Source organism: Spodoptera frugiperda, chromosome 5 (assembly GCF_023101765.2).
Source record: "Spodoptera frugiperda isolate SF20-4 chromosome 5, AGI-APGP_CSIRO_Sfru_2.0, whole genome shotgun sequence".
Lineage (NCBI taxonomy): Eukaryota > Metazoa > Arthropoda > Insecta > Lepidoptera > Noctuidae > Spodoptera > Spodoptera frugiperda.
The window spans coordinates 3,451,034-3,461,394 of NC_064216.1; the positions used below are offsets into that span (position 1 = coordinate 3,451,034).

At 34.1% G+C, this 10,361-nt stretch overlaps 2 protein-coding genes across 3 annotated transcripts; one reads left to right on the forward strand and one right to left on the reverse strand.

Annotated features, from left to right (window-relative positions):
* Window positions 1-257: 257 nt before the first annotated feature.
* Window positions 258-2,026, reverse strand: LOC118271786 (protein OSCP1). Its single transcript, XM_035587997.2, has 2 exons — window positions 1,886-2,026; window positions 258-1,782 (listed from the first exon to the last, which is right to left on the reverse strand). Exons 1-2 carry the CDS (start codon window positions 1,995-1,997, stop codon window positions 968-970), a joined length of 927 nt encoding a protein of 308 aa, XP_035443890.1. The 5' UTR covers window positions 1,998-2,026; the 3' UTR covers window positions 258-967.
* A 36-nt stretch (window positions 2,027-2,062) lies between these two features.
* Window positions 2,063-10,252, forward strand: LOC118271784 (SET and MYND domain-containing protein 4). Of its 2 annotated transcripts, XM_035587994.2 has the most exons (3): window positions 2,063-3,513; window positions 3,832-3,954; window positions 4,234-10,252. In XM_035587994.2, exons 1-3 carry the CDS (start codon window positions 2,063-2,065, stop codon window positions 4,679-4,681), a joined length of 2,022 nt encoding a protein of 673 aa, XP_035443887.2. In that variant the 3' UTR covers window positions 4,682-10,252. The 2 variants fall into 2 exon arrangements, with proteins under 2 accessions (XP_035443887.2, XP_035443888.2); XM_035587995.2 differs by lacking the exon at window positions 3,832-3,954.
* The last annotated feature ends 109 nt before the right edge of the window (window positions 10,253-10,361 follow it).

Genomic DNA, 10,361 nt, shown 5'->3' on the forward strand with positions numbered 1-10,361 from the left:
TTTTATTATACATACTGCTACTATCAATATACAGTAATGGTAAAACGAGGTGAATAGAATTCAAACGGTGAATAGATATGTTAGAACATTTTCCCAAAATTTATTTCACCCCTCTTCTGTGTCTATTTACCCTTCGAATTGTATTCGGTATATAACAATATACATGTATACCTTGTTGCGTAAAAGAAATATTTGAATAATTTCGTTTCTTTCTAGACAAGACAAAATTTTATGTTATTTTTTATTCATAGACAATGTTAAAATAGACTCGCGATTCCGCCATTATGAAATACAGTAATGGCTGGCAAATATCCAAAAACAAAAAAAAAAGAATTCAATTCTACTGAATATTCTTTTTTCTTCTATTGAATATTATCTACAAACTACTAGTACCATTTAAGTTGGGTTACGCGCAATTAAAGCGTGCATAGAAGAATAATGTACTTATTGCTAAACTAAATAAAGTAAAAATAAATATGTAGGCCTACATTTAGGTAGGTAGGTAGTAAGTAGGTAACATACCTACTGATACAACAAAAGAGCGATGATGATTATGAATGCTATCTCTTTAAATCAGACCTGCTTACACTATCACTATAAAACAATTAAAGAACTGAATCGATTTTGCAGAAATTTGTCACAGCAAAAATAAATTTGAAATGTGATGGACAAAAATTAATTTCTGCAACTTGAATCACAGGTTACCTAAAACTAGTCTTTAGATGTATATTTATTGATTTAGGTTTGCAATATTACATGATATAGTACGTATTTCGATAATGTGTGAATAAATTAATTAAAACAAATACCTACCTACCTGTATTCGATCAGGTAATTTTTAAATCAATAACCATGTTCATCAATAACTCAGTCAGTGTTGCCAGCTTTATCCAGTCATAGTTTCCAATTTTACCGGGAAAAGTTATTTCTACCCTTTTCCTCCTTTCCTTCCTCTTCCTTTTCATCTCTACATTGAATCTCCTGGTATGTCCAGCATGTCTAACAGGTCCTCTTGTGGAGACTTTGGAATGTCAGGAATAAAAGTCAGGTCTGCGTTCTTAATTTTAACATTCGTATCAATAGTTTCAAATTGAATATCTCTGGGTATTTCCAAGGTTTTCTTTCTTGAACTTGTATCTCCGAATTCAATGGGTAATTGTAACTCAATTTTATTTTTAGAATGAACTTTTTCTATTGTTGCTAAGAGACAGTTAATTTCATTTGTATCAGCACTTCGGCTTTCAAAGTCTTCAATAGGATTCTTCTTGCTATCGTATTTGTAAATATTCTCACCAAGATTATGTAAAATATTCGTACTTATTGTAGATGGTAAATTAAACGATCCATCTTTTCTTTGTAATCCCAACCTTAAAAGCACAGATATTTTAGCATGATATTCTGAGAACCAAAGTAAAAGTGTATTGCTTAGACCTTTATAGTCATCATCAGTAAATTGGTGAGCTAAATTTTCAAATCTTCTCATTACTTGTTCAATAATGCATTTGGGGAAAAATACTGGCATCAACATGGCAACACTGCGCAGATGGCGGCGGGTGATGTCGAAAATATTTTGATTCGTCGCTGCAGACAATTGCCATTTGAAGATCATCGTCATAAGATCCCATAGTTTGCTCATTGAATAATCATCCAGTTTCATTATTGAGGAGGCGGATATATCTTGCAGTAGTTGTTTCATTAGGGAGTGAGTGGCCACCGGTTGTGGCGTAAATAATTCGTCTAGCAGCTTAGGGTGGAAAAGCACAGTAACTACATCGGTGAGTACTGAAAATAAATGAATTTAAATGTTTATCAATTGTTGCCAATATGTATTTATTTTTTTCTAAAATAACTTATAGGTTATAAGCAGTAAATACTAAGAACTCACCTTTTTCAGACTTGTCCAAAGAAATATTCTGCGCTTTCAAGCGCTGGTCTATTACAAACACCATTTCACAGCCCAAGTTAATAGCTATAAAGGGCGTCGCGAAGTGTGACATTGTAACAACACAGCACAGCACAGCACAGTTTCAGGAATATTAATGAAACACTGAAATAATCAATAATGTTTCCAGACCACCATATCGACTTAACTATAGATATTATTTATAAACAAGTACTGGACGACCTAACGAAAGATAAAAAGATTAGAAAGGTTTCCCATGAGCTTATGAGTTTGGAAACCAATGAAAAGAGAGTAATGTATGTGTATGCTATCTTGAAAGGATATGATCTTATACCACTTCTTATTAAAGAAGACAAGTGTTCTCGAAAGTCTGACCACTACCGTAACCTTGGCAACGCTTTGTATCAACGGAAACATTTGTCCATGGCCTGGCAACATTATAATTTGGCTTTGATGTATGCCCCTTTGCCTATTTTCCCATCTTACTGTTTTGTCTTAGCCATAGCTAATAGATCCGCAATATTGGCAGCTTGGAATAAACATGAAGAATGCATTTCTGATATTGAAACTGTGTTTAAATATGAGTATCCAGATTCCATAAGGGATAAGTTATTAAAGCGGAAGAAGATCTGTGAGGAAGCTTTAAAAGGAAAACAAGAACCTAACACTGAAGAAGTGGATCAGAAGGCCAATGAGATTTTCAGTTTCAAGGTGCCCAACAATGAAAAGTATATTGCTGCAAGCTCTAAGCTGACAGTTAAATATACACCAGAATTGGGAAGACATGTAATTGCCAATGAGGATATTGAAGTTGGTGAAGTACTAGTTCAAGAAGATCCATTTGTACAAGTGCTATTGAAGTCACAGTATACTATCTCATGTGCTCACTGCTTCTCAAGGAAATATAATTTGAAGCCCTGCCCATATTGTGTGCTTGTCTTGTACTGTACCGAGGAATGCAGCGCTACAGCCTGGGAACAATACCATAAATATGAGTGTCCTGTTGGACCATATCTATACAAAGCAAATTTCACTAAATTGGAACTGCTTGCTCTGCGCACCACTATACTGGCTAAGACACGTCATGCAAATAGTGAAGCTTTGTTTAAGACGCTGGCTGATGCAGACTCGTGTGACAATAAGGAAGATGTAGGATGCCAGAAAGTGGCTGGCAAGATGATTTATTCTTCAAAGTATTACTCTTCTATACATACTCTAGCCACAAACGCCTCTAAACGGGATATCTCAGATATTTTCCAAAAATGTGTGAGTGCTGCAATTCTTGTGCACATCTTGGCTGTGACAAATTTTATCAAGACGGATAATGATGAGGAACGTAAGAAATTGAAGTCTTTCATTGCTGATAATGTGCTTCGTCACCTTATGACTGCGCCCACGAACATGCATGGCATATCCACTAATGTAGAGAATGATAATGGAAATGCGGAAGAGGAGTATAGCATTGCAAGTGGAGCCTATGCATTCTTAAGCTTGATAAACCATTCATGTGCACCAAATGTGATAAGATACACTAAATTGGGCACATCTCGCACAACTCTGTTTGCTATCAGACCAATCAAAAAAGGATCACAACTGTTTGACAATTATGGGTAAGTTTTATTATTTAAAATGATTGTCAGAATTGTGTATGCTTATTCGGTCATATAATTCAATAATGATCTTAAATAGTGCCTAATTGTTGTTTTACCAAAATTGGCCTAAATAATTTTTGAACAGTTCAGATATTGAATTATATGAGATAGATTTCAGAAACTAAAAGCATGTATGCATGGTTTTAACTATTAACCTCTTACTAACAATATATTGCATGTTAGTGTAACATATTTGTAGTTAGTAGTTAGATTTGTTAACATGAAATATGATTACCATGCCTACTAATACTGCAACACTCGTGTAATTAAACCTAGGTGCTTCGAGCTGGTCCGTGATGATGAGCAGCTGAGGTCCAATGTTATTCTGGAATTGGAACCGAGTGAAGAGATTGGCCTGCAAATCATGCATGCAACAGAATACGATGACTTGGAGATAAAGTAGACATTTTTAAGAGCTTATTTAATTAAGTGTCTATATTTAAGTTTTTAAGTCACAAGAAAACAATTATTATCCTATTGTAGAGTTAACTAATTTTGTAAAACTAATAATACTATATATATACCATTAACATGCTGTAGTCTAATATCTAACTGAATGGAAATACTAACATTTACTAATACTTAATATTAATACTTTACTAATACAATATAATAATGAATTAATTTGTTATTTTGCAATTTAACAAAAATTCTAATACAAGTTATAATTTTTTCCAGAGCACATCATGCACTTACTGACAGGCAGGCTCGGCATGCCATTTTACTTTCTCAATACAAATTCACTTGCGTTTGTGAAGCTTGCGTCTATGACTGGCCGAAGTATCTGGACTTGCCTCCTGCGAAGAACCTACCCCAAGAAGTGGTACAGATGATAAAGAAGCATTTGAGCGATGATATGATTACTTCTCTCCAGAAAGCTGACAAGGAATGTGCTCTGAGGGAGTTCCAGCCTTTGTGTAAGTTGGCTACGGCTTTAGAACCTTATCTTCCTTGCAAAGAGGCAGCTAATTGTCAGGAGATGTTGAAGCAATGTCTTCAGATACTTGCAGGCGTGCTCCCCAATGACTTCGCAAAGTCTATTGACTTTGATATTCCTCCAGCTGTGTTGCCTAAACACAATACTAAATTCTTTTCTGGAGAAGGAGCCAAGGATCTTGCAAGTTAAATGTTTTGTCTTGTTTACCTTTTATTTTATGATGCTTTATTTAATTTTTGTGATGTTTTGTGCTAAGCGATTTGTTTTTTTTTTGTGTCAGTTGATTGTTTTTGTGTGTTGTTTTTGACTGAAGACACTTTTTATTATTTGAGATTTTCATGTAGGGTGATTGTGTACCTAAGTGGAAAGGATTCAGGAAATAATGATTTGGTATTTACGGTTATTTCCAAACTTCCATCAGTCTTCTTCAAGAGGACATTGATGAAAGTTTGGAAAAGATCATTCATGAAATTTCGAATACAGCTAAAGTGAAAAATATTTCCACATTTAAAGGTGCACTAATTACCCTTTAAATCCAAAAATAATTGGTCCTTTTTTAAATCCAAATAATTATATTACTGGTATAAATATACCAATATAATTTGTATAAATATTTATTTAAATTTTCGCACAAATTTTGGAAATATTTTGCTTTTGCGATTAACATTTTATATTCATTTTGAATTCTAGTCTTTAAAAGTATTGTAGGGTAAGGTTTTGAGTCGGTTTCTTGAAATGACGAAATTCAGAAGACTAATGATGTAACAGGGATATTATAACACATTTTGTGAGATTAAAGAACTGACCTCGGGGATAGGAAAGGGTATGAAAAATATCTGTTAAGTTGGGAGGGGTTTGGAAAAGTAACTTTTATAGATTTTTTTTAGAAAAACATACGGTTTTGTTATTATAGCTTGAGTTGCAGTGGAATTTTTTTTAGAAAAACGAATTTTTATTGTAACTTGAGTTGCAGTGCTGGCGAATTAAAATTTAAGTTCATTGGTTGGTTACCTAATAAGCCAAGGATACACTAGGGGATAAATGTCCTGCGACTAAACGTAGCCGGATTTTGATCGACATGTCTGGCAACATCAACGTTGCTGTGGACATAAGTCGCGCGTTGTCGCCATATATTATTATGTCAGGCGAAATCTGAAGCTTGGACATGTCGTGGGACATTAATTGTCACCTAGTGTATCCTTGGCTTTACAGAGTGCTACCATCTGTTGTTATATATCTTTGATTACTGGTAAACTAATTTTAGTTTACATCCCGTACGAATTAACTGTGCACCTCCCGCTGTGACGTCATTGGGACGCTGAGGTTGGACTAATGAGCGCTTGCAGGGGGCAGCGTGGGGTGTCTGGGGGGTTGCATTTCAGCGGAGTGCACACTTGATTCGTACGAGTTCTAGATATTGTTTTGAAAATCGTCAGTATTTATTGTATTGATGTTATATCTTTGTCGTACGCCATGCCAGATAGTGGCTGGTTCCATGTTTAGATTAGTTTCATGTTAAATCGATGTTTGACGTTTAGTCTTTTACTGTGGATCAGAAAATAGGTTATATATAGTGTGTCGATAAACTGTCTAGGTTTGCATCGCGAGTTTGTTCATAATAACTTTTAATTCTATCAAGATATTTAACACCTCTACCCAATCGCTTGGCAAAGTTTTCTTAAAGCGACTTTGTTTGTCATCTCGAGCCATTTTATGGTGTATTAACAGTTATATTTATATACGTAAAGTACTATTGTAGAAGTATTGCAATTTTTTAAAAATAGATAGACTTTATTTTGTTGGATTGATAAGTGAATTGATGTCAACTTCGTCTGAGTAATTGATAACTTATGAACCAAATTGTGACCTGATTTTTTAAACACAAAGTAGCTATTATCAAAAATCCAAAAAAGCAGTTTGGTAGTTAAACAAATAAAATAAATGACACTGGTAGTATAGTCGATAACTTTGTATTGGAGACTCGGTTGCCATCAAGAAGAAAAAGAAATGCCTATCTGTTTTTAGGTATCCTAGTAAAATTGTCCTATGCCTATACTGAATAAATATACATAGAGGTACCTTACAAAATAGTAATGATGAAAGTTAAATTACTTGAAAAAGAAATTATAATTCTATATCTACACACACAATAAAATATATTTTCTGATCCTCAGTAATATTTGTTCTAGTGTTAAGTATTTACTCAATCCTAGATATAGTAAAAATATACGTATTTATGTATTGGTGTTGTTTGTGCCATTGAAAATCAGATCAGGGTTGACATTATAATGTATTGGAATGGAAAGACGGACTCTATAAGGGATTTGGATCAGTTTTATTATACAAAAGAAAAAAACATTTATTGAAAATATTATAAGGCTCATGGGGTGAACAGTTTTTAACCTGTAAGAGCCCTCGCCCAGGGCGACTTTTTGTAGCGATGCTGTCGCACTTCTGCATGGATACAGTCGCAAAGTGCAAATAAAAGTAACATGCGTTAGTAGAAATGCTGTCGCGGATTCACTAAATGCGCGACAGTAACGCTACAAAAAGTCGCGATGGGCGAGGGCCCTAAGTCTTTTAAGGTGTACCTAAAGGGTTTTATTTTCGTTATTATTTCAAATTTTAATCTTGTTATTTGTTATGTAGGTATGTCCGATTCGAAGGTGTTTTAATTTAATAGTTATTGCTGAAATTGACAGCACATTTAAAACAATATTTTGAATTTTACATCAAATTAAGCGCTGCAAATAATGCAAATTATAATATTTTACAGCCCAAAATCCAATTAAAATTTGAATACTACTTAAAATGAGCTATCCTCATTATAAATTATCAACATTTTGGGATCGGACAACACATTTTTATATGTAAACAATATTACACTCTAATTTATTGAAAATAAAGTTTATAATTTATTTATGTTTGAAACATGGTTTGTTTGAAAGGAAATTGAGCCTAATACTAATAGTAGTAAGGTTTAACATCTAAGATGTTCGGATTTGGTGCTGCTACGCTCTTGTAAAGTGAAACGAAGTGAGAAATACATATTTGTATTAATACTACAAGTACTTTTGATAGAGTTTTGAGATTGAATGGATAGGAACGCAAAAAGAAAAGGATTTTGGTAATAGAAAGAAAAAAAAACAAACATTTCATATCCAAAAAGGGATCAGTAGTGTCTCAAAAACAAATAAAAAGACATTGAAATTATTTGCCATACTTTAATAACATTAAATTATAACATTTGTTATATAATATTCAACTACAATTCATATGAAAAAAGAATAATAATAATTACAGAAATTCAAATTTTGATGTCTGCAAAATAGTAATTTTCGTCACACGTACCAATAGTCCGAGAGAAATGTAATGATACCAACGTATTGACGACAGAGGAATAGGCGGGAGCGCGCTTAGGAGAAAGGAGGAACATTGATCAACCCTCAACATTGATCCGACTCGAAAGACCAACAAACTAATGTTGGTCCTTCGAGCCAGATCAGTTTTGGAGGTGGATGCTCTTCAAAGATTGTAGTGGGCTGTATGTAGAAACTGGTATATTGAAAAGATCAAATAAAACGGTAACAAAATGTCCGCATGTCGTTTAAGTAAAGTGTAATGGCGGAAGCTATGCTGCCTCCTTCGCTCGCCCTTGCATCCCCCCTCGATCGTCGATAGCATTCGGCTGCGTTCACGCGCAGATCTATTGCTATCTCTTCTTGACTTTGGTACAGTCGTGGTCTTAATCTTACAAATTTCACAAGAAAATATCTGATTCAACATAAATGGCCTAAGTGTTTGTATACTCAGTAGTTTTGACGTTATTATTCTTAGATTATAAGAGTATTGGAATGGTATAATCATATGTATTATGACTGTTCTATTTTAGATATTATGTGCTACACTTTACAAGGGGTATTTGATCGAGCGTGAAAAAAAAGCAATGTTTTCTGTCACCCACAATTATTACTCTTAGAACAGTTCAATTGATTGAATAAGCTTCTTGCACTTATAGTAGCACAGTAGTAGAACTTAATGCTGTAGACATTATCTACCAGTCAGACGTTAAAATCAATATAACAGATGATCAAATACCCTATGATTTATATTTACTCTATGTGGTTTCTGATTATGATTATAAAATATAAAAAAGTTAGGAATATAATCTCCTATGTGTATACGATTATTGTGAACAGTCGCATCAAATGTCTTAAGCCCGAATACTGAAACGCTACTCAGTTTTAAACTGTACTTAAAAATCGTGCTATCTCTTTCTTTTTATAAAGAATTGAACTATATCTGAGAGCGTCTTAAAATTGAATGACGTTTGAGTATTTGACTATTAGTCTTTAAGCATATATTGCTGTCTTACCATTTCATAATTGTCTATCTTGCTGACTTGAAAACATTGTAACAGTATGGAAAAGGCATTTGATGCGAACTGTACTTTAAAATATTCTTGTCTTGTACATGGAGTGTTATGGTAAAGAGTCCAGTACTGTTTCTATATAAACATCTTTGCAACACCTCTTCAGAGCCTCTACACAGCCTCCTCGAAGCTACCTCGAAGAGGTTACTACTTTTTTTGTTCACTAGATGACACTAATATAGCCTGAGGTTTGTTTGTCCAATAATTATAGCTGTCAAAAATTTGATGTCCAATGCTATGCTATGCTGTGCTAAAATCTCTATTGGATGACCTGAGGTCTACTGGCGTCATCTGGTGAACAAAAAACGGTAGCCCCTCTAACCTAATTATTTATTACAGTTTGATAAACACTTTTCAATAACAATTATGGCTGTTTTCACCAACCACCCATAAACCACCTCTCAACTAAAAGTTACGTAGTGTTGGTGATAATCAAAATGTCATTAAATGTGCCCTTAGTACGAGTTTGAGTTTGGCGCTCTGATTGGCCGGATTAATTAAACCAACCAATCACAGCGCTGAACGCGCTCTCGTTTCGATTACTTTAAACGTAAAGCAAACTCGTACTAAGGGTACAGAAAGCTAAGGGGTCCTTTAAAATTTAGGAGGTTGGTGAAAACAGTCATTAGAATTAAGATGGATACTCTTTACCTCTATACTTCGCGGTTCTGTACAAACTTCATGACAATTCGGAAGTTAGCTACGAGTGTCAGAATGTTACTATGTTCTAGTATAGTTTTGTTTGCCCTGGCTCCACACGTTGGCCCAAGGTTACTCGCTCAACGTGTCTAGAGAATTGATCGCTCCAATGTTGGGGCCAATGCTATTTTCTAAATACACGCGTTCGGCGAGTTACCTTGGACAAACGTTGGAACCAACGTGTGGAGCTGGAGTAATATACGCATTTACTATACTGAACGTGCTTTGCGCTGCGACTCGTGCAATTTTCCTAGCTGTCGTAAAGTTTAAAGCAGACTACAGGTACAGACGCCAAAGTTAATAGATTTTCGACTTAATTACTACAGTGTAAAGTCGAAAATTATTTTAACGGTACTAGTAAAGCAGAAAGTCTCCGGGTATCCAATGTTTGCTAAAACATATATTTTTTTGAAAGACTTGTCCTAAAATATATTATGTATTTTTAAAATTTTTCTTAGGTATTTGTACCTATTGTATTTTTGAGAATTTATCTTATATCCTTATATAATGGAAACAGGAGACTTTTTGTGCTATAATACTCTATGGGTAAATGTTCTTACATATTTGTAGGCACATTAGGTGCAAAATTGTATTCAACTTTCAAATAATAAATGTGTGTCAAATTAGAATCTTATTTTAATTTAAAAACACCCCTTATATTTAACAAAAAGAAAAAAAAACAATAATACTAATACACTAAAAGTTCAGTTTAAACTGAATAAATGTTTTAAAATGCAA

Bases quoted from the DNA above. Each gene is read 5' to 3' on its own strand.
- LOC118271784 (XM_035587994.2), top strand. From the start codon at position 2,063: ATGTTTCCAGACCACCATATCGACTTAACTATAGATATTATTTATAAA. The intron at 3,514-3,831 runs GTAAGTTTTATT...AATTAAACCTAG, and splicing joins CAACTGTTTGACAATTATGG to GTGCTTCGAGCTGGTCCGTG. The intron at 3,955-4,233 runs GTAGACATTTTT...AATTTTTTCCAG, and splicing joins TACGATGACTTGGAGATAAA to AGCACATCATGCACTTACTG.
- LOC118271786 (XM_035587997.2), bottom strand. From the start codon at position 1,997: ATGTCACACTTCGCGACGCCCTTTATAGCTATTAACTTGGGCTGTGAA. The intron at 1,783-1,885 runs GTGAGTTCTTAG...ATTTATTTTCAG, and splicing joins TTTGGACAAGTCTGAAAAAG to TACTCACCGATGTAGTTACT.